At 39.6% G+C, this 24084-nt stretch overlaps 2 protein-coding genes across 3 annotated transcripts in view; one reads left to right on the top strand and one right to left on the bottom strand.

Annotated features, from left to right (window-relative positions):
• PMFBP1 (polyamine modulated factor 1 binding protein 1) overlaps positions 1-24084 on the top strand; it is a 71260-nt gene that overhangs the window by 18416 nt on the left and 28760 nt on the right. The gene's annotated exons all lie outside the window — the stretch shown is intronic.
• Positions 16027-22342, bottom strand: DHODH (dihydroorotate dehydrogenase (quinone)). 2 transcript variants are annotated; one of them, XM_072422559.1, is made up of 9 exons: positions 22304-22342; positions 20947-21159; positions 19048-19247; positions 18695-18777; positions 17670-17857; positions 17482-17595; positions 17233-17386; positions 16844-17003; positions 16027-16755 (listed from the first exon to the last, which is right to left on the bottom strand). In XM_072422559.1, exons 1-9 carry the CDS (start codon positions 22319-22321, stop codon positions 16701-16703), a joined length of 1185 nt encoding a protein of 394 aa, XP_072278660.1. In that variant the 5' UTR covers positions 22322-22342; the 3' UTR covers positions 16027-16700. The 2 variants fall into 2 exon arrangements, with proteins under 2 accessions (XP_072278660.1, XP_072278659.1); XM_072422558.1 differs by having other exon boundaries at positions 20938-21159.

The raw sequence follows: 24084 nt of genomic DNA on the forward strand, positions 1-24084 counted from the left end.
ACACTGTCAACAATATATATTTGACACTGTTGATCACCCCATTCTAATACAAATCATGCACTCCATTGGTATCAGTCACACTGCTCTCTCTTGGTTTGCTTCCTATCTGTCTGACCGCTCCTTTCAAGTTTCTTTCAATGGTAACTCCTCCTCACCCACTCTCCTCCCTGTTGGTGTTCCCCAAGGGTCAGTCCTTGGACCGGTTCTCTTTTCTCTGTACACCGCCTCTCTTGGTAGTCTCATATCCTCCTTTGGCTTACAGTAACATCTATATGCTGATGACACCTAAATCTGTCCACCCCTGACCTGTCTCCCTCAGTCCTGGATAAGGTCTCATGCTGCCTGTCAGCCATCTCATCATAGATGTCTGACCGATTCCTGAAACTCAACCTGGATAAAACAGAACTCATCATCATCCCCCCCTCAAATTACAAATCTCCCCCTGACATATAACTAACTGTCAACAACACTGTTATTCGGCCCTCCCCTCAGGCACGTTGTCTTGGTGTCACCCTTGACTCTGCCCTCTCATTTAACCCCATTTTCAGAACATTTCCAGCTCCTGTCACTTTCTCCAAAATCTCCAAATTCTCCCAAATCTCCAAAATCCGCCCTACCTGTCCCCAGAGACCACCAAACTCCTTGTACATGCTTTTATCATCTCTCGTCTGGACTACTGTAACATCCTCGTCTCTGGTATTCCACTAACCCGACTCTACAATCTATTTTAAATGCTGCAGCCAGACTCATCCATCCTTCCCACAGCTCCTCTTCTACTGCATCTCTGTGCAGATCTCCATTTCACCTTAGAATCAAATTCAAGCTCCTGTGCTTTGCCTTCAAATCCCTCCACAGTTATTGTCCCTCCTAAATTTCTGACCTGGTAAAATAATACTCCCCCAGCCGCTCTCTCCCCCCCTCCAAAGACCTACTAATGACTTCCTCACTCATAACCACATCACACACACGGATACAAGACTTCTCTAGAGCTGCCCCAACTCTCTGGAATGGTCTTCCTCAGCCTATTCGGCTTGCTCCTACTTTCTTCTCATTTAAAAGAGCACTCAAAACCTATTTTTTCAAACGTGCCTACCCATCTTCTTCTGCCTTTTGAGACCATCACTACATATCTCCCATCCTATTGTGGGTAAATTCCCCCACCTACTAGATTGTAAGCTCTTCAGGGCAGGGTCCTCTCCTCCTGTATCACTGTCTGTACTAATCTGTCATTTGCAACCCCTATTTAATGTACGGCGCTGCATATGTTAACACTATATAAATCCTGTTTATTAATATTAATAATAATAAACTGAAAAGGTCAGTTTCATTTTGACAACAAGCAATAAACATAGAAAGCATTATTTTCCCATATTCTGATTGTCACAGAGACAGGAGGAAATCTCCCCAGCAGGATGCAAACAACAAATCAAAGCTGACAGAGGTTATCTGGTTATTTCTTCAATTTTGTTTTGTAAACGGAAACAAAGGCACCATGCAGGGACCCTTAAAGTTCACCTGTGCTGACATATTGCTAATATATCTTTAACATGCAATATTCCAGCTGTTTGCTGACTATTCCAACTTTATTCTGTGGTGCTCTGGGAAATCCAGAGGCTTTGCAAATACAGTTGACTCTAAAATGCAGCTTTCTCCTCTCGTCAGGAGGTCAGGATCTGTACCCACCTTCCTATCCCATGCCAACACAATGTCACAACTAATTGGGTTCTCATTAAAACGATCTTGGGCTCCTGGGTCATTTTAACAGAAATCTTACAGTGTGACATTATCAGTTGGCTTTTGAAATTGAACATGCCAGTAAGCATGCAAAAACCTAAAACCCTAACCATCTGTACCTTTCAGTGTTCCAAACAGCAAGAAATAATCTCACAAACCCAGTCTTGTTCTGGTGCTTGGCTTTTGCAGTTGGCCACTGGGTCTGAACACTGTATTATGAAAGGAGGTCACTGGTTTTTCTATACCTATAGGCACTGTATTTTCCAGTGTTGGCCATAGTAGAAAAAGTGGAGGGGAAAGATGAATAGGTAAATGTAAAGTAATTGGGAGTGGACTTGAATGAAGATTTTAGGGTTTCCTCAACATTCGTAAATGTTATGCCTTAAAAAATCTCTAATTGTGAATTTTCATAAAATGAAGCTGGAGTTTTATTATCCTTTTCTGACATAACTTTTTTTCTCTGGTAGGAGGTGGAGTTTGATCAAGACTTGGTTTAGTTGCAGACAGACATCTCATGTTATTTGACTTCCTATTGATACAGCAATAGCAAGTATGTGAACTCGAAACATCCCATGTGCCAGTTTAACACAGGTCAGTGGATAGGCTGTAGGAGTCCTACCTAATTTCCACAGCAACCATTGTATCCTTGTGTGTGGTTACTCTGGAGCTGATTTATCTCACCACGTGCATATACGATCCGCTGGCCATGGCGTATTACCGCGAGCTGGGGCCAAGTACTAGTGCGCTTTTCTGCTGGCTTGCAGCATTGATAAATGAGCAGTGGGGTTGGGAATTCAACAATTAAGGCAGGTAATTCTCAGCTATGCGATTCAGGTGGATCTGTTAAGCCCTGTCAATTGTGATGTCATAGCAATCAATTAGCACACACCTGTTCCCTGTTCATTACAGGAAAATTTGATTTTTTTAATGCTTGATCATTTTTTTGGTAAGTGCCACATTTTTATGTTACATAATACTAATTCACCAAATTGCCTAATTTATACTTTGATTTGTCGCAGTTGTTGTTTTGATACTTTTTTGTTTGGTTGCAACACTGCAAACTAATTGTTATCAAGCTGTATGTATAATATTTAGCACTTTATAATATGTCATCACACAATAGTATGAATGTAAAAAAAAAATGTGACCAAACATTTTGGATCGGATTCAAATTTCATTATAGTTTGGCTTTAGAGAAATCAAATATTTGAAAAAAATATTGTTGCCAAAGATGTTATAATACATGTTTCCTGGAACATTTAGTGATTTTACTTGTGTGTGTATGTCAAAATACATTTGAATGTATAAAAATACATATGCATTTTCAATTGTACTACTTTGGACCGGACTGGTTTGTGGGGTGTGGAGGATTAATCAAGTAAAGGTGCGTACACACTTCCAATTTTTATCGTTCCAATCGAACGACGAACGATCGATTGGGCAAAAAATCGTTAGTAAAAAAGTAACCAACGACGCCGACGAACGAGGAAAATTGTTGGAAACGAACGACCGGACCGGCGGATCGGATTGGGCGACGATCGTTGAACATCGTTCGTGTGTACGGTTGTTCGTTGATCGTCCATATTCAGAGCATGCGTGATGAACGTCCGTTCACTTTCCTGTCGTGCACATAGTTCCTCTATCGCTCAAACGATCGTATCTATTGTGTGTACAATATCTACGAACGATCGTGTCGTTAACTCTATGTGCAGGATCGGTGCTATACGATCGTTCATATATATCGTGCAGGAACGTTCGTCGTTCGTTTTCCAACGATAATAATTGGAAGTGTGTACGTAGCTTAAGTCTGTTGTCTAGTATGAGTTGATGTGACTTTGTAATCTTCATTATTGTTGACTTCTTCTGTTGTTGCAGCTGCAATGTTTTTGTGCCTGGTTTCTAAATACAGTTTCTTTTGTTTAGCAATTCTTCAGCAATGTTTTGGCATTTTATCCACAAATATTTAGTACAAATGTATGCATGGTTTCCACTCCAAACTGGTACTTGACCCCCCTCGTTGCCTTTGTTCCATTCTCAAAGTCAGGTTGTCACATATTGTTATTTGACAGTATTAGGTACATATTCCTTTTATGAATAGTTTGTCATGTTTTTTTTTTCTTTTATTATTTGTTAATAGTCTGACATTTGCTAAATAAGCTGTGGTTTTCCTTTAACATACTTCACTCCTGTTGATTTTCTGCCACTGTTCTACACAACTCCTCTTGTTTATTTATAGTAGTGTTATGGGTTTGTTCTCATTGTGCTGTGCTACCTGATCTTAGTCCTATTGCATACAGGCACACTTCCACTTGCTGTGCAAACAGGTTGTCAATTAGCTGTCCAGCTGAGTTGCATACTCATTCTAACACACCTGATGGTGATAGAAGGAGGTCCAGGTTGCCAAGCACAACCTTAAGCCACATTGATTGCCATGCTCACAAGCAGGGTCAAGCACTCTTAGAAATGAACAGATATTCTGTTGTTGCTCAATGTTATTTTGCTCATTAACCACCCGGGCGGTTAGCCCGACCTTGGTTTGGGGTAAGTAAACTTGCTACTATCGTTTACCCCGAACCAAGCTCGGGGTAGATAAAAATATAAACAAGCGTTGTATTGCAATCTGATTGTCATAAAACATTGTATGACAATCGGATTACAACTGAAAAAAAAATACTTACCTTGTCCCCGCAGCTCCTCCGGACACGTCTGTCCTCTTCTTTCTTCATCCGGCGTGTGCAGTGACGATCTCCGGGGTTTCCTGGTGACGTCGGTGCGGGCGGGAGGCGGGGCGGGAATTTCAAATAACTTTGTATTGAACTCAATACAAAAAAGCTGTATTGAGTCCAATACAAAGAAATCTTTATAAAATATATATATAATTGTATTATATATATATATTATATAAGCTACAGTACAGGTACATTACATTATACACTATTTTTTTTTTAAGATTTTTTTATGTTTTATAAAAAAAAATTTTATTATTAAATTTATAAAATTTTGGACATATTTCGGTGAGTTATGTGGTAATTCGTTGAATTATAAGTAATTATTGAGTAATTCGGTGAATTATAGCCTACAATCTAAAATAAATTTCCATGCAAAAAATGTAACACTTTTTGCATTGAAGTTCGGAAAGAATTAGAACACCCGGCATTCGCGTCCCTCTGTGATTCCTGATGTTGTAGGTCTGTTAGATCACCTAAGGTTCAAAGATCCTGGAAGATTGTAAAGGAGATCCCATAAAAACAACAACATTTTAAAACACGTTTATTCAAAATAAACACATTTTCTAAAAGGTCACATTAAAATATAGACACACTAAATTTACATGACAAAATAGATAAATACACACAAACACATGTAAATCCACACTTCTATATAAAGCAAAAATAGTTCAAAATGGCCCAAGAAATATTGCATTCAAAAAATACTTACCAAACCAATATGCAATTTGGACCTATCAAGGGTTGAAAACTGGATTAGAAAATATTTGTTATATTTATACAGCTGAAATCAGTTAACTCTTTCAGAACCTGAAAATATTGGGTAATTTAAAAATATGCCTATTTCTAAGCTAATATTAATGTTTGAAACATTTGAACACATCATACATCTGTATTTAGGGCTACCTGGAAGATGTGTGCCATTTGAAAGAATGATTTTTTAAGGGAAAGAGTGACTTTTAATGCAAGGTCACTAGTGTCAGCCTGCCGGAGATGTGTGCCTCGATGCGCCCAATCATTTCAGTTGATAAATGCCGGGAGAGTACACCAGCGTATTCTTGACGGCTGAAAATCTGTTGATAAATAGGTTTGAGGGGTCTAATGCCAGATCGCGAATACGTGCACGCAAGCGAACTTCCAATTTTGCTTGATGAATCCGGCCCTCTGTCTCTGTGTGCAGGAACTGAAGGTGGTGCTGAGACGAATACAGAAGATGAAGCAGTATCAGGCTCCCATGAGAGCATAATAAGTAAAATGGAACAAATAAAAAGAAAAAACAGAACACCCATTACATGAATATAAAACATTTACAGAATGTCGACTGGACCCTCTCTGTGTACACCCCCTGCCTAGGTGTGGAGCAGCATAATATGGAAGTCTTTTACTTTAAGAACAAACACAAAAATGTAAGTTCAAAAGCACAGATAACTTTTAAACAACAATAGCAAATCCAGAACCCTTTTTTTTAAATAATTTTTGCTATCCAAAAATCACTGCTAATTAAGTTATTCAGTCAATGTAGATTTAAATGGAACTTAAGAGAGTCCTTCTAGCAAATGACCTGATGTTACCAGCCCTTTCTACCTAAACCTGATGTTATAGTTTCTGTTACAGCACATTAAGGCGATGATTAAAGCACAAAAAGCCTATGGTTAGATTTTGTCACGACAGTGACAGTCTTTATCATTCATTCTTTAGTTATAGTTGTAGAGCTTCAGCTATTGGACTCGCTATGTAGTATAATCCAGCAGGTGTATAGTCATGTAAGACATAAGTCTTGAAAGAGCTGCACATATGTGTGAGCCCTAAAGGTTCCCAAATCATTTGCATCTGTTATTGGAAATTAAGATTGTTGTAAGAAATTATAGTCGTGTTGGCTGTTGTAATTATAGTTTTCAGTCAAGCAATAAGCATCAACTTCAAATTCTGCATTCAAGCACCTCTGGTTACGGAGCTGGAGAATAACATTAATACTTTAGAAAGAAAGCTGTAAATATTAATGAACAGCAGAGAGACCGTGATTAATCACATTTCTCCATGTTCATGTGCAGAGATGGGCTTGCTGTCCATCCATGGCTGAATATCTCTACACTCGGTCATGGAAGGTGGCCAGTAAAATCCCAGCTCCTCTCATATTTATTATTGTTTTCTCTTTAATCACCTTACACATTATGCTTTAATGAACTGCGTAAATGTTATTCAAAATGACATGTATGCAAACCAAAGAGAAAAAGAAGGTTCAGTGTTTTGTGTGACTTGGTTCTCTACATGTATGAAAATGTATATTTCACATTTCCTTCAGGCAATCCATAAGTGTAGTTCTCTAATGCGTCAGTCAAAAGGCCAATCTTCTCCAAAGCAATCTAAAATCGATAAATCAAGAGATCGAGCGCCACCTGATGCCCACCCGGGAAAGGGAGAGGGGGACTGAAGGGAGGAGTGTATGCAGGAGACAGGGAGAACAGGAAAGAAAAGCTTCACCAGAAGGTAGGTAAATCCTCCCTAGGAGGATAGATGGATAGATAGATAGATAGATAGATAGATAGATAGATAGATAGATAGATTGGATTAGGATTTAAAATTAATTTATCTACTACCTAGGTAGTATATCACATGTCAATAGATTTGTAAAGTCACATCCATACATTTCTGAAATACTTCCTTAGCTGCATTGTTAAAAAGGTGACTGCCAATGGCCCTACCTCTTTCTGCTAGCACCCTGGCGATGTCCACAGTCCAGAGTTCCAAAACCTTGCCTGCTTCCTGCATTATTCACATGTATGTATACTGTCACCTCACTGATAATAGATGACACTGATAGAAGGCTGAGCAGATATGTGTTTCGTAAACAGCAGACTGATGTATGTATGTATCTTTTTTTATGGTTGTGTATCTGGACTTCCTACTATAAAATAACCTCCATTTTGCAAAACAGCAAAAAAAGAAAAAAAAAAGAAATGTGAGTAGGAGTTCCAGCATGCCATTAAAATCTACTGACACCTAATACTTTTTGCTCAAAATGATCATTAATTACTCTTTTGGGAGACACTAGAAAGTGCTTTACAGTAAGGGTATGCCGTTCAAACCTCTTTTCTTTTACAGAGAGTGGTGGTAAGAATAGTCCTCATTATTGGTCAGTCTTTTAGGTCAAGGAACAGGTTTTCTAGATTTCCAACTGAGACCATCACTGACCAGTATCTCTGCAAGTCCTTACATTTCATTCCAAAGCCATAATCTTAAATAAAGACCTGGGCAATCTTTGCATCCACAGCAGCCTCCACTTTTCTGAGAAGGCTTTCCATTAGATTTTAGAGTGTATGGACATTTGTAACTATTCAGAGCATTTGTAAGATACAGTATTTGTAGTTGAGAAGACTTGGCTTAAAATCTCTATGCCAAATCATCCCAAAGATGTTTATTTTGGAGTTCAGCATTAAAGAAAATAGAGTAGGTTTTGGGACTTTTAAGGCCAAATTAGGTACAAATAACATATAGCTTAAAATGCTTTATTTCAATATCAAACATATAACAACCATATTTCAGCTTAAAAACAAATCATACAAACAGTTGAGTTCAGCATGATTTATTGGCTATACAGTAAAATTTCCCTTCTAAATTGAAAAGATCAGACGTGGTGGGTCCCCATTGACCCTAAAATGTGCTTAGGGTTTACAGAATGTCTTAAACAAAAAATTATTGGGATACCCTATTTCGAGTCTAGAATGACAGGTCTTACACTGGATGCCATAGATGGTGGTGATTACTGGAAGGATAAAAGACATCATGTGCAAAATAGTTGACAGGGTCCATGTTGGTGTCCGCAACTAATATAATGGTTGTATGTACGGTATTATTATATGAAAGCTACCACTGGTTACTATGAGAAGTACAAATACATTTGTACATATCTTTTATCCCTCCACCTAGTGCCTCTACAGACTGACTGTGCAAACACACACACACATATATATATCTATTTATATATATATATATATATATATATATATACTGCCGTGGAAATCCTCCTGTCAGTGTGGGATCCCCAGGCACTAGAGGTTAAATGGGGACAAGTTTCCCCATTCATCACCTCTAGTGCTCTGTGATTGGTTGAGGAAAGGTAAACCCCGATGACAGCTCAAGCGTCATCAGGATTTTCCTTTCCCCAGCTAGTCACAGAGCACTAGAGGTGAATGAAGAGGGCGACTTGCCCCATTTAGCCTCTAGTGCCCTGGAGATCTTCTCAATAAATGCGGCCGGGGTCACATTCATTGAGAACAGTGTGCGATCCTTCTGTATATGAGGCCTTTATTTTTCTAATCTCTGGGATAAAACCATACCTCCTGCAAGTGTCTGAACCCCAGTGAGCAGGGAAGGCTCTAATACTTAATAATATTATTAGTAATACATAAAATTATTATTAGTATACATTTGAGAGATAAAGCATGGGGCAGAGCTAAGCAGCAAGAAGGGGCCTAGGTGTCCTTCAACCTGGAGGACATCTTTTGCCAGATAAGAAATTCTGCAGAGGACAGCACCAGACAGCTGGTTAGTTTTTTTGCTTTTCCTGGTATAGAAAGCCCCATAAAATTAGAATGGGATGTTTAGGACCAAGCTACATAAGGGAATTTAATCACCCAGCACAAGAGCACTGGGTTGCAAATTAGGTAACTGACAATCAAGTAAAACATTCTGTAACAGGTTTCTGGATCTCCAGTGTTTCCTAATATACATGCCTCATATTAACTTTGTCAAAAACTGACATTTCCATCACAGGTGTGGACTTTGTTAAATGAACCTGTTAACTTTTAATCTCAGGATCCAATGCCAGGCTTTTTTCTGTAGGGGTGTTAGAACTCTTTAAATATTTGTTCATTCTGTGATTTATCTTTCAGAGTAGCATGACACTATCATTCAGCTTTGAAATTGACATGGCACTGGACAGAAAAGGTGTTTTTGGTGGATATTTTTTTACCACTGTACTACCTTGACACTTCAACACGTGATTCACCTTAACAGCAAATCACTCACAATTCACTTTTGAGTAAAGCTGGCTTTCGAACCCCTTTCCCCTAACAAAACTATTTTACCGATAGAACAGCTCAGCTACTTGGATCCTGTTTGTTTGGCCTTGATAAGCACAATTGCAAATTTAAAGCAAACCTGATTTTCCCATGCAGGGTAAAACAAGACATTTTGCTTTAAAACTTCACCATTGCAAATAACTTGGATTTCTATTTATGAAGGATCATGTCTCTTAAACAATTTAACAGCACTGGGCTTTTCATGCAACTACAGTGCTCTCACATAGAAAGTCTAACTTGATTACAAACAGGAATTGGGTGGAAATCAGGGCCTATGAGTATGAGCTGCTGGGGGAGTAAAAACGTGCCTGCATAGGTGCCCCACGTGGACAACATACAAGTTTTTTACACTTACGTGAACCAGAAAAGATTTTATTACATTTATATTTTTTTCATACGTATTGCAAATTCATTAATTTTCTGTTTCCTTCATCAGTCGCTGAAAACCAATCAACATAGCGAACCATACAGGAATCATCTCTTCATTCATAAAGTTTCATATACAAGAATGTGGAGGCCGATTCGATGTAAACTAGCAGGCCGCTGTCTGGCTGGATGGAGCGCAGTGACAAAACTCCCCTCTGCACAGAGCAGAGGCCGAGCCAGAATCCCTCAGCTGCACTTCATCCCGTCAGCAGAGCAGGAAAATCAATAATCAGCATTTAACAGTTGCCTTTTAGTCAATATACAGCACTTAAATTGGCTTCAAGCAGAGGGAGCTGCCGATAAGCCAACTGATCCACTTGTTGTGGGACTGCCTCTGACATTACGACACTCGTTAGGAGTTAATTATCATGTTAACACCAGGCTGTACTTATCAAAAGTGTCCCCAGTTAGAGGGACAGCCCTGAGCATTACGTATGCAAAGCAGAGGTGAAAAATTGAAAAAGCGCCATGTGCAATAATCATTTGAAGATTAGGTATTTTTACCATAGATGTGAGAACCAGGACCCAGTGTGGTCATTTTGGTGACTAATGGTCACTGAGGATAGGTTGTCGCAGTGAAGTCCCTGAAGGCACAATGGCAATGTGTGACTGCTGCAGGTATATTCAGGATTTTGTGGTCAGCAGCTACCCAGGCTAGTTATCCATGCCGTTTGTGTAGCACACAGACTGCCCACCAAATTGGACATCACCCCTGTCTTATACAGACAGGATGCATACATGGGGAATTCAAATGGGAAAACAGATTAACAAAAGAAAACGTATAAACAAGTTCCTATCCCAACATCTGCTTAAAAGGACAGTAGCCATATAACAGATTTATTTTAGTAAGACAGCCACACTGAATCCTCTATTACAGGCTATGCCCGGGCATTATAATGTGGGGTAAATGCCCTCATGAACACAACTAAAAACACTGCTACACTCTGACTTACCAAGATAAAATATCTTTAAAAAAATAAATAACACATTACAGTTTTTAATGTTACTTAAGTAGAATTCTGTAAAGCCCGACACAATCTGTGAGGTGGACAATGCAAAACAATGTCATTGCAGGTAAAACATTGCAGAATGAGACGGGGTACCCTGCTCTAGCTGCATTTTCAGTCCCAGGATGTAGATCCATTCAGCCTTGCAATGATAGGGAACTTTCCCTATCATTCTACAGGCAGAAGTAAAGTCCTGGTCAAAGACCAGCAGGACATAACTGGACTGGGCAAACCTAGAGAGCAACAAGTTAAAGAATGGACTGTCCATCCATAAATTCTGTCTCAGACTGATATCTGGATTGTGGTCACTCTGCAGAAATTCCTGTTTTGCTTGTAAGCTTTTCATGCACAGTTTGGGTTATATGTTGGGTCCATTGTCTTGCTAGAAGACAAATCCCTTTTGCTTCTATTTTTTTAAACTGTATAATTTTTTCCTGTAATTGTCCCAGCTTTTTGCTGCAAATATTCTACCATTGACCCTTACAATCCTTCCAAATTCTGCTGCAGAGTAGTATCCCCACAGCATGTCTCATGGTGGAGATGGTATGTTTTTCATATCATGCAGTGTTTAGCCACATATCAACATGGCCACTGATAACATTAAGGGCTGCAGGATTAGCTGAGGAAGAGAAAAAAGTTAAGCTACCATTGCTGATCTACCTAAAATGCTTGTTCCCATGTCTGGTAATTCAATAGCATTTTTTCTTTCTAAGTCACTATCCTAATAAAAATATGCAGATCAGGCCTGTCAACCATTCATTTTTTTTTAAGTTCAAGATAAAAAGGGATCATATGTTTTCTTCAAGGCTGGATTTCTACCACTTCCACTGCATTGATGTAGTTGGCATACTTCTTTTTAAAAGATTGCATGTTGCATTACTTTTCATTTTTAATTTTATTTGGTGCATTGATCTGTTTTGTTTTTTTTATTTACTGTAGGTTTTCTTTAAAATCTTGGAGCACATTCCCTTATTATTATTGTTTGTGTTGCAGGACATTACCTTATCTTTTATTGTTTGTGGAAAAAGCATTATGTATTTTAATATAATGAGAAATTATAAATATTCATCCCTTGATACACCGAACAAGAACTTCTGGTGCCAGGCCATCAAATACAGGAGTGTTAGAAGGTACTGTACACTGAGAGAGCATATAGGACTGAAACCTGGGGCATGCTGAAAACATCCCTATGGCCCTGGCTAACCCTGTGGGTTTTCTGGTAACAAAAGGTAGATGTTTTGTCTGAGAAAATATGTAGACAAGCTTCAGCCTCCAGGTACTGATGCATATTTTATAGCCTAATTGTCTTGAGAGCATAGTTTTAGGAGCAATATGCAGAAAGTTTATCAGTTCTTCCTAGATATAATATCTCAGGCATTCTGCAAGGAATATGAGAATTTGAAGGACTGCTAACAACAAGATTAGTTGACGAAGTCTATAGTGTAGTGATCACAGCCACATTACTTCTTGTTCCTCTAGGGCAGGCCAACTGCTTTGTGTCACTCCTCTCTTGTCAGAATGAATTGGCTGTCATTAGTATCTCACCAATGGGATCTGATGTCATAGCCACACACAAGGAACACTATAACTGATAGAGATAGAACACTTAGGACCAACCACTTAGGAGTTAGGAAATGTGTTGTCCTAATCTGCTAGTGCTTTGATTCCAGGTGTATATATTACCTGTAAGGATATAATACACTATTTTACCAACATAAACACACAAACTATTTATGGAGTGCAACAAGGAGGAGTCACCTGGGTTGCTTTAGAAAGCAGCTCTTAGTCTGAAACCTCTTTTTATACATGAGACTCATTGCAACAGGAGATGTGGATGTGTGCCGTGTGCCACTTCTCGAATCCTTGCAGTCATTAGCCGTTTTGGGTAATGCAGACATCTGGCCCTGGCAGTGACTAAGTTACAAGTGGATTTTTTTAATGCCTAGGATGTAGCTTTCCAAACTGCTTATTTCAAGAAATACCTTTTAGTTTCAAGGTCCTTCTTGGCAACTTATCGGGGTGACTGCAATTAGACCACTGTAGAGAAGCATGGAGATGATCTTCAGTACACTGATGAATAAGGTCTTCTCTTGCATGTTGACCATGGATCATGAAATGTTTTCAAGGATGTTCTAAAGCCAGATTAGCTGATATTCACAGCCCATTGTGGAATGAAGATGGCTTTTTCATCAGTCAGTTCCTTTACAACCACTTTGAACAAAAAGGTCAGCTCAGAGGAATCTGGAAAAAGTCCCAAAGGTTTACATAGGACAGTGACAGTATCCTCATCCATATAATTTAAATAATGATACACAGCAACACATATACCAACACACCGCCAAATATAATATGTAGCAACTTACCAGTCTTTTATTGTGATGGTTGCATGAGTTTACTTTTTACATGCTTGTTTTCCCCTATTATATTATTGATTCTGCCAGTAATAGTCCAAGGATGACAACACTCATTTGTCCTTTTGTATCAGGACATCAAATCAATATGCCATTATAATAACCTGCCCTCTCCTTGTTGTGTGTATCAGAGAGGGACATGGTGCTGTAGTCCTCAGAGAACAATGTCATTGCGAACGGTCAGTGCAGGAAGAGAGAACAGCAAGCTATCAGTTTGCTGGATATCAAGTAAAATGGATATGTATTTGTATTTACCAGCTCAAACAGGAGCAAAAAGAAGTTCATTGTTTGGATTTTGATACACTTTAGGTGTAGTTGTTCCCCCAATGTGAATATAAGATTATTGGCACAGACCCAGGGTTATTCCAAGAAAAAAGGATATTATAGGGGACAAATGCTTTGTATTCACTTGTCTGGATATCCCTGTATGATTGGGCTGTAGAACATGGGAACAAGGTCTGCCAGCTAAGAAAATGTGCAAAACAGTGATCATTCATCAAAAAGAAATATTTTCGTTTTTAAACACTGCAGCAATCTGAAAGTATGATTCTGATGGTTCTTGTGGAGAAATTCAGATTTTATTTCAGACACTTTAGATGCAAGATAAGTAAAGAAAGCATACTTATTGTGCAGTGTGCTGATAAAGCATGTTCAAGCATTGTTAAGCAACTTATATAACCAGCAGGATAGTATGAGAGCTGTAAGAAACAATTCTTAATGATAGAAATGCATCTGTTTAAGGGCATTTGTAAGGAGGGGCTATAATTCAGTTTCTAACCTTAATTTCGAGACAAAAAAATTGAGTGTTACAATGCTGTCACCTAGTGGTCATTGGTTACTATTGCAGTTAATATAGGAAAGGAACACAGGCCACATTACCTGATTACCCCCATTTTGCATACACTTACAGACATAGATATTCAAGAATTGTTGCTGAAAACAATTAGCACTTGCAATTTTTTACCGTGCAGACAGTGCTATTTTGTACTATGGAGAAAGAAGGGTGAGCAGGAGGTGCCCCACTGCATGGCAGATTGCTGAAAGGTGCCACATGACTGCTGTACCAATGCTAGATCACTAAAGATAATCTGGAGCAACAGAAATCTTTCCTCTGTACAAAGCTTTACACTATCTTAAACAAATCAGGCGGGTCCTCACATTCCACTAGTTTTTGGTAAGTTAAAAGCATATTGTAGAGCCATGTGTTGGTTCCCCTACAGTTGATTGAAAAAGTGCTTTGAAATTGAAAAATGATAAAATGCAATTGGCTGGACAAATTAGATTGGAAAAATGTTTCTGAAGAGTCTCAATTTCTTCTGTGACATTCAGATGGTGAGGTCAGAATTTGGTGTAAAAAACATAAAGCACTGATCCATCCCTGCTTTGTATGAACACTTCAGGCTGCTGGTGGTGTAATGGTGTGAGGGTTTTTTTGTGGCACACTTTGGGACCCTTAGTACCAGTTGAGCAATGTTTAAGTGCCACAACCTCTACTTTAGTATTGTTGATGACCATATCCATCCCTTTATGGCCGCGGTGTATCATCTTCTGATAGCTACTTCCAATCGTGTGCAAAGCTCAATCACCTCAAACTGGTTACTTGAGCACAATAATGAGTTTGCTGTATTCAAATGACCTTCACAGTCACGTAATTGAAAGGAGCACCTTTGGGATACAGTAAAAAGGGAGATTTGCATCATGGATGTGCATCTGACAAATCTGCAACAACTGCATAATGTTATCATGTCAGTATGGACCAACATCTCTTAGACGTGTTCAGTGCTTTGTTGAATGTATGCCACAAATAATAATAGTAGTTCTGAATGCAAAAGGGAATCCAACCATATACTAGCAAGTTGTACCTAATAAATTGGCTGGTGAGAGTATATCAGCCATTTCCATACCTTTGGTAAGGCAACCCAACGGAAATAGGCTGCACAGATATATTTCCGGACCCCATCCTAGTCTTAATATTAAAGAGATACACACATGATGTTGTGCCTCAGCTGGGCCTGGACTTCTGATTCCTAAATTGCACAAGCTGTGTCAATTCTTATCCTATCACTCACTGCACCCATGAGGTGGGGAGAAAAGGAAGCATTGTTTTTGACCTTGACTTTGTAAAGAGGCATGCCTTAACTAAGCATCAATGTACAACTTTTTCGTTGACAGTGTAAGCAGACACTACTGGCCCAAGCAGTACTCATGGATTGATGTGCAAGCACTGATCAGTCCAGAATTGGTTGAAGAATGTCTCTCAAACACCAGTGGTGCTGAATGAAAGAAAAAAAAGGGACAACGCTAAAGCATGAATAGTGCTTGGCCACATTTTTTTTTTATACCACAAATTCTGGCATTGGATCTTGGTTAACTTCCCTGCATTACTACTGAACAATCTGTGATGGAGACCTTTGCTTAACAATAGTGAGCTAAGTGAATGGCATAATGCAAGTAAGGATTTCAGTTTGAGTATCTGGTGTGTTTGGGACCCCCAGTACACTGCCAGGTACTGATTGGGTGATACCTGTCCTCGTTTTATTATTGAGAGTGTTTGGTATTTGAGCTAGTAAACAAGATGTGAGAAATAGTACATTTAATTTATCTACCGTTACTGCTGTAATTAAAGATAAACCACAATAAATAATTAGCAGCATCACATTTTATTACAAGATAAATGCAGAACAAAATAGGTCCATTCATTTTCCAGGTTTGAGTATTTTTTTTGATTTAGCAGCAAGTTAAATAGACTTTATGGAACCAGTAACAAGATACATTGGCATCTATATGAAGCATGCTTTCCTGTAGTTATTGGGAAACTACAAGGCCCATACGAGCCAATCCTGTGCATGAAGAATTATTGATATCCACAGTTCTTCTCAAACATCCTATTCAGGGCAAAACGACAGTGTGTGCAGATAGCCATTACCCTCCAGCAGTTATACTTACCATGTTACATTCACATATCATCTCTCCGCACTTCCAAAGTTCATACTTCCAAAGCTGGAATTTTAGAATCGTGGGAGCAGGCAATCTTTAAAGGTGTCAAAACACTGATATACAGGGGCTTGTGATGTCATAACACAGCTTACTTCCCAGATCTCCCCCAGAACTTAGACAGTATTAGATCTTGCCATTGGGAGGTAGTGAGGGAGCATGGTAGGTAAAGTGTATATACCTGGAGGTAGGGGCATGACCTATGTGCAGACACTGTCACTTTCACCTCAATGGCCAAGTGACTGTCTCTTTAAACAGAGCTGTCATATTGATTATATTAATTCATTCATTTATCCTCTAATTTAACTGATGAATCCTGAGCTATTTCCTGTGATCAGCACCCACGGCTTCTGAGACACTGGAAAATCCTTGTTCACTGTGAAGAGAACATAAGGAATCAGCGACAAATATTCTGAATTTAGCTTCCTTTGCTCAATTTTACCCAACTAGACTTCCTAACTTACATAAGCAATTGTTCCAGTTCCCGTGTCACTTTTCCCACAATGGGAGGTCCTTGGTAGGTGAGTGCAGTGTATAGCTGGACGAGAGAAGCACCTGCACGAATCTTCTGAAGAGCATCCAAACCACAGCTGATACCCCCTACTCCAATAATGGGGACCTTGCCTGAGAAAGAAAAGATTCACAGGGCAGTAAGAAAGGGAATATGGATATCAGTCATTGGCTCTGTATGCCAAAGTGTTTGGCTGAGGGGTAGTTTGAAGAATTTTTTTTACAGTTTTACCTTCACCTTATAAAAAACAATTTAGAAGCTTTGCAAGACCCACAATTCTCACACGTCCCATTTCAGGCTTCTTGTTAAATGAATGCCAACCTTAACCTCTATTAATCTCACCTGAGGTCAGTGCGTACATCTCTCTCACTGTCTCTGTTGCCATTTCCCGAAGTGGAACTCCACTCAGCCCACCCACTTCAGAACTGTTGGGGTCCTTGAGGGTACTGGGGCGACTAACTGTAGTGTTGGTCACAATCAAACCATCAATACCTAGCTAGGAGAAGCGATAATAAAGCAGTATTAAAAAAAAAAGGTGCCTAAAGATGTGTTTTAAAAAAAAAACGCACATGACAGAAATAGACTATTTACCTCTGTAACGACACTGGCGATATCTTGTTTATCACGTAGAGAAAGATCTGGTGCGATCTTTACCAGTAACGCTGGCCTGTGGTCAGGGGGTAGGGAATTCCGAGAACTAACTACCTGTGGAAAAATAAGGGACCGAAAATCAAATCAAATACATAAATTGCTAAAAATACACACTGACATTTACACACCTTGGCCAGCAGGTGGCGCAGCTGCTCTCTGCCTTGAAGGTCCCTGAGCCCAGGTGTATTGGGACTGGACACATTAATGACAAGATAATCAGCAAAAGGGCCCAGTTCTTGAACTCCTTTTGTGTAATCAGCAGCTGCATCCTCTGATGTCTTGTTTTTTCCAAGATTTACACCAAGCGGCATTCCCTCTAAAAGAAAGAAGAACCATATAACAAAATGTCCCTATGCTGTGTGCAACCACAGATCCCTATGTTTAGGATATTAGCATTAAAGCAGAGGTTCAATCTACTATTTTGTCTATCCTGGTTTATCCTTGTCCCCATTATTATTTTTTTTTAATTAAACCTTTTGTTTTGTGATTAAATACATTTTTGACAACCAGCAATGTAATCTTTGGGTCTCTGTATTCTTTATTTATTGCAGGCAGATAATGGCTTATAGGAGAGCTGTAAATGGCAGAACTCTATAGGTAATGCTCATTACGTGAGTGATTTCCAGGTGTTATAATTGAAACAAGTGAAATTTAATATATAAATACTGTGAACCAAGGACAGTTAGGGGAGAAAGGGGTCTGATCACGATGCTCCTTCTTCTCAGGCTCCATGACTTATCATCTTTCCTCTCTTTAGAGCCAAGATAGTGTAACTCCCACAAGTTCATTCATTCCTGGTATGAACAGGGGAAACCAAGTTTTCACATGCTCAACTCGGCTTTTTTTTTCAGATACCTGGTGTGATCAGGGAGGTCGAAGGGTTTATTGAAAAAGGAACATCGTCTGTACATGAATTCTTAAAAGTAATGCAGCAATGCACATATTTATGCCCCTAGGTTTTGGAGACTTGAAATGTAAACGTCTTTTGTTGCTGTTTATAAAGGATTTGTCAAGCATCTTTTTTTTTTTCATTCAGGTTACCTCGCCATAACTTGTCAGGTTTTACTATAACTTTGTTAAAACAAACAGACTTTTATAGACCGTTATCAAATCATCACTTACAGGAGGTTTAAATATGTAGAGGTCTCCTTACCAGATGAAAGCTTCTTCTGCTTCTCTGTCCTATTAAGGAGTCTTTGGCGAACCGTCTCTATGCCATGACTGTTAAAGCCATACCTGGATAGGAAGAAAAAAAAGGATACCATATATGAAGCTGTACAATTTTTCACCAACAAATCTATCTAAAACATCTAAAGTATGTTATGTAATTGATATTTTTACTATGCAGGTAACAAAAATATTGGTGCCAAAATGTTTCCTAAAGCCAATGGTTAGATTCAAACATGTTCTAAAGTTGGCTGACAATGCATCCAAGCATAAGATAAGTATGGTAGCTCACGGACTAGTTCTACTTATGGTCTAGAATTGTTCTTTACCACTTTTTACCTGTTAATAACTGCTTGGTCTTGTGGTAGGCGAAACACTCTTGGTTTTGGATTCCCATCTTGAGGATTTGGTGTAACGCTTCCAATCTCTACAAAGCCAAAGCCAATTTTGAAGAGCCCGTCCACAGCCTCTGCATGTTTGTCAAATCCTGCAGCTAAACCCACTGGGTTTCTGAACCTGCAACCTAAAACGTTCACCTCCTGGGGGAAAATTTTTTTGGTAAGATAAAGGGAACAACAGGAGAGATACAAAATATATAAAGTGAAAAAGGGGTGTGATAGTTAAGTCACCTGAAGTTGGGTTTTTTGTTTTCAGTCATAATAAATTAGGAGGCTGCCAGTGCTGGCCTCTCATTATGGGTATGCTAGTTGCCTGACTGTCATGTTGATTCTTTGCAATTGGTCATATACTGACGTGATTACAATCTCACACGGATGTTTGTATTATATAGATATCTCGATTTCCCAACGTGTTTTGCCCTAAGGCTTCTTCAGGGGATGTTTGAGATCAGAATAATAGACCAATCATGATGACTGAAGTAAGAAAAGGGCATGTCTAAATATCTATGTCAGAGCATCCTCATGGATGGGGGCATTTACAGATCTAGATGTGTATAATTGTATGGCAATCAAATACCAATATTCATTAGTTATTTGGTTTTTAATGTCATGCTCAAGTAGTAAATAGAAAAAAAAAGTGTTGTTTGAAAGGTATGTAGGTGGGGAAATGGATTTGAGAGTCCGTGAGTGAATGGTTTGGTCCTATAATAATGTCTTTTGTTTATGTTTGAGGAGTGCTTGGTTGAGATATATAGCATATTATGAGGTGACAGTTAGAGACGTCCGCAAATTCTTAGTAAGATCACTGGATGATGTGTGATGACTACTGTCATCACACATCACTACTGGATTGTTGAATTGTAGATAATAAGTCTGGAGTTATCCATATGCAGTTATGCAGTTGTTCAGTCGTTGGTATATAGTGGGTAATGGGAACTCCACATTTGATTGTTGGTCTGTGTAGGGTTTGAGCGAGATGTCAGCAGCCAGCCGTCTCAAAAAAAAGAGACGACTGAACAACTGCATATGGATAGCTCCAGACTTATTATCTACAATTCAACAATCCAGGGACCTTGACAGTAGTCATCACACATCAGCCTGGTGGGTTTTTGTTTAAGCTGTAAACTGTATGGCGCATACACTGTGTAATTTAGAGCTGGGCTCCTGAAAGAAAGCCAGCTGCCGGGGTAAATGTATCTCATGCACATTGTCCAATGACAGAAGAAGATCACCGTCTTCATGGAAGTTTACTATGGATCCAGCAGCGAAGATGGCCCCTTCGATGCATGCTGAGATGGCAGATCCTGGAGGCCTGGCCATCGCTGCAGGGCCACTGCACAGGATATGTGCTCTAATCAACAAGTATGATGTGCATATTTACTTATTACCACCCACCAAAAGGTTTAGTTCTGCTTTACACTTACTGGATGATGACTCTATTGTGAATCTTTATTACCTGTATGTTATTTGTTTGATTTCTGTTGGTACTGTTTTTATACTTTTGAAAAGCCTTAAATAAAGAATGTAATAAACAAAAAAAAGGATGAAGCCCTGTGTATGCTGCAAGTCTCAATTTGAAGCTTACAGAGGGTAGATGACTCCATCCCCACTCCCCTGTGACAGCAATGGGTGTCTGAGTTGCCAAACACTAACTAAAAGCACTGTTACATGTGAGTAAAGGGAGTGAGTCATACACCAACCCTACAGTACTGGGTATTTATTTTTGAAGCTAACTGCTGAATGGATCAGTGTGTAAAAATTAGGAAAAGGAGAAACTATTGCTTTTCCCTACACAGGAACATTTTGGGGTAGGATAAGCTCTTTATATTACCATACGTACAAGACGTTGTGACTCAGACTTTGTGCATCTTGGTAGCAGCCCCAGTGCTGCAAACCGTATAGACAAGGTGTGTGCCTGTTCGGGAGATATTATCTTCTGCAATGTTGGCATCAACCATTCTGTATAGAAACGTTCGTCACCTTTGACGGTAAGGTAAGAGGAAAACAGAAGCCCTCCTCCACAAAGTATGACAGCCGCATCCTTCAACTGACGCTTTAACAAAAGAACATAAAATACACAGAGCACATTACATTGGTGGACTGATGCAAAGACTTTAAGCCAACTTCAGGCAGACTGGCCGTACCTTTAGCCTTGTTCCAATGATCCAACTACCAATATGGGCCAGCTACTCTTTATTTTGCACACTGAGACCCTATTCATTTCTTTGAGTATTTTAATCTTACAACAGTAATTTGGTTTGCAGTTCTCCCTATAAGAATTAAGAGGTAGGTGACATTTCAAATGTTGATACTTCATCTTTGGCAATGCACTCCATGCAGATTGTGTAACCTGGACACAGGATATCAGCACTCCGACTGCAGCATTCCTCCTACTGTCCCTAAATTGGAGGGATCATCCTCTTTTAGAACCAATTCCCTCTATCCTTCATTGTCCTTCTTTGTGGGTGGATAGAGGTAAAACTTTATAACAAATGTAATATTTAAATAATAGAAAGTGATATTGTGCAGTAAACTTGTACCTACAGTGGCTCAGTTAGCACTCTGGTCTTTGCAGCGCTAGGTCCCAGGTTCAAAACTTAGCCCGGACAATATCTGCATGGGGTTTGCAGGTTATCCCTGTGTTTGTGTGTGTTTCCTCTGGATACTCTGGTTTCCTCCCACATTCCAAAAACATGCAGTTAGGTTAATTGGCTTCCCCAAAATTGGCCTTAGACTGTATTAGACTTATGACTAAGGTAGGGACATTAAATTGTGAGCTCCTTTGAGTGACAGCTAGTGACTTGAGTATGAGCCTTGTACAGCACTGCGTAATATGTTGGAACTATATAAATACTGATAAACAATATTAATATTAAACCAGGCTAAAGCTAAAAAAAGGATATGTAAATTCCAATTTATTTGAATCTATGGAATTGTAAATGAATCAGAACAGACTGTACATCATATAGCCACAAGGCAAATCTTGATTTCATCATAAACAACTGCTCAAAAGCATGCTGGGACTTTTAGTTTCTCTGATGTGCCTAAGACTTCTTCCTTGTGAAAATAAAACTTTGCATAAAACAACAAACAAAAGGCCACATCTCCTGGCACGTAATACCGGTAACTTTTTATATTGAAGTTTAAGCTCGCTTAGGATTCACTGACCGCTATGCAGCGTAAGACACATGATTTACCTTCACATGGGAGCCCATTTTCTCTTCCTGTGTCCATGCTGTGGTTGGCAAGGGTCACATGACCTGATAACTGTGTGAGATGCGGCCATGTTTGATGTGGGCAAACATTCACTTACCAGAGTGATTCTATATTGGAGAGACTAAAATAATCCAGCAAGGTTATTCGTGGATAAACAGCACCATGAACATGATTAGCCTTTGCTTTGGATTTCATTTTACTTTGCAGTACTTTTATAACATGTAATAGTACTTAAACCGCATTCCTATGCCTATGAATGGCGTTCTCACGAGATTTGAAAAATGTTTGTAGGTTTTGTAAAGACAGTTGGTGATGTCAGTACTGTTTATTGTTGTGAATGCATGCTGAGAACTTGTAGTACAAGGATCTGTATGCTACTACTGTATTGTCCTTTATCCAAGTAAGTAGCAGAAATAATTCCACAAGTGCTGCAACCTCTTGTGCCGCTCCTTCATGCCTTCCACGTCTGTGCTGTCTTTTTTTCCTCCTGCATCTGTGCTTTGCCCCCTGGATCTGTGTGTTGCCCCCTGCTGCCCCTGCATCTCTGCTTTGCTCCCTGTTTCCCCTGGATCTGTGCTTTGCCCCCTGGATCTGTGCTTTGCTCCCTGTTTCCCCTGGATCTCATCTTCTTTTACCTTCTTTCCTCCCTGAAGTTTTCTCAACTGTGAAGCTGCTGTCTGTAGATCCTCTATTTTTTGTGCTAGGGTTCGTTCATTCTCCCCATTAGTGCTGCCTGCTGATGTTATGCATACAGGAAGCTGGGGGAAGGGGGAAAGCAAATACACCCCAAACATGATTTTTTGGAAGCTAGATTGAAGGAAAATAAGCTGACACCAGGGGCCAGGCTGCAGCCTCCATGCTCCTGCAATAAGGGATCACAGGGGGAATACACTTGTATGCAACAGCTTGGTGATGGACCATGCCATGCAATAGGGAGACATCATTTTACATTGTACATTGCTGCATGCATTTCTCTCATAGTGTACGGTTGGTATCGTTTTATCCGTGTAATCCCCCAGAAATGATATTATTATAGAACAACCGTTGCTGTTTTGTTTATTAGAAACTGTCACATTTCTGCCACACCTGGGCGGAGTTTGTAACAGAAATGAGGAAAGCTCACGGATAGAACATTGCAGCGCTCTCCCCACTTTGTGGCAACAACCGCCGGGCACTCCCCTCCAACCGTTCTCCCGGCCACCAAGCCGTCTCCTTAGTAACAAGGCAACACTTCCTCTTTCTCTCTACCAAACTTCCCAGGCTGCTGCCTGATTGGATGCATATTGCTGCTGAGCCTTACTTTCCGGTTCTAGCCAATGGGCTGAACTTAGAAGGGAAGCCGTTTCCTAGGCGACTGGACTCTCACACAACCTTAGGTGAACAGAGAAGGCGCAAAATGATTGGTTTCTGCTGCCAGGGGAGGGGGTGGGACTTTGCTGTGGTTGGAGAGGCGGCTAGTCAGTCAAAGGCAGCCAGATTTGGGGATGCTTGGTGCAGCAAGGTGAGAGTTTCAATAATGTGTTTTACTATAAATATGTCTGCTTTATTGTGTGCTGCATATACCCTGCCATGATACTGCAGCCCCTGTGTAACATGTGCAATATACACTTACATCTATCATACTTGCTGCACTTATATAAATTATTCACTGAGTGGCCAGAATAATAGAAACTGGCTAGGCAACATCATGCCAGGGGTCTTTGTTACTCACCAATACTTGTTTCAGGGCCTTTAGGATGCTCTGGATCAGTGTTTTTTTTAT

The sequence above is a fragment of the Pyxicephalus adspersus genome, chromosome 9 (genome assembly GCF_032062135.1).
Source record: "Pyxicephalus adspersus chromosome 9, UCB_Pads_2.0, whole genome shotgun sequence".
Classification (NCBI taxonomy): domain Eukaryota; kingdom Metazoa; phylum Chordata; class Amphibia; order Anura; family Pyxicephalidae; genus Pyxicephalus; species Pyxicephalus adspersus.

What these genes read in the sequence shown, in the direction of transcription:
- DHODH (XM_072422558.1), bottom strand. An exon ending in GCAGAAGAAGCTTTCATCTG is followed by an intron (nt 17,858 to 18,694) that starts GTAAGGAGACCT and finishes TCTTTCTTTTAG; the next exon opens with AGGGAATGCCGCTTGGTGTA. An exon ending in GATGTACGCACTGACCTCAG is followed by an intron (nt 17,004 to 17,232) that starts GTGAGATTAATA and finishes TTTCTTTCTCAG; the next exon opens with GCAAGGTCCCCATTATTGGA.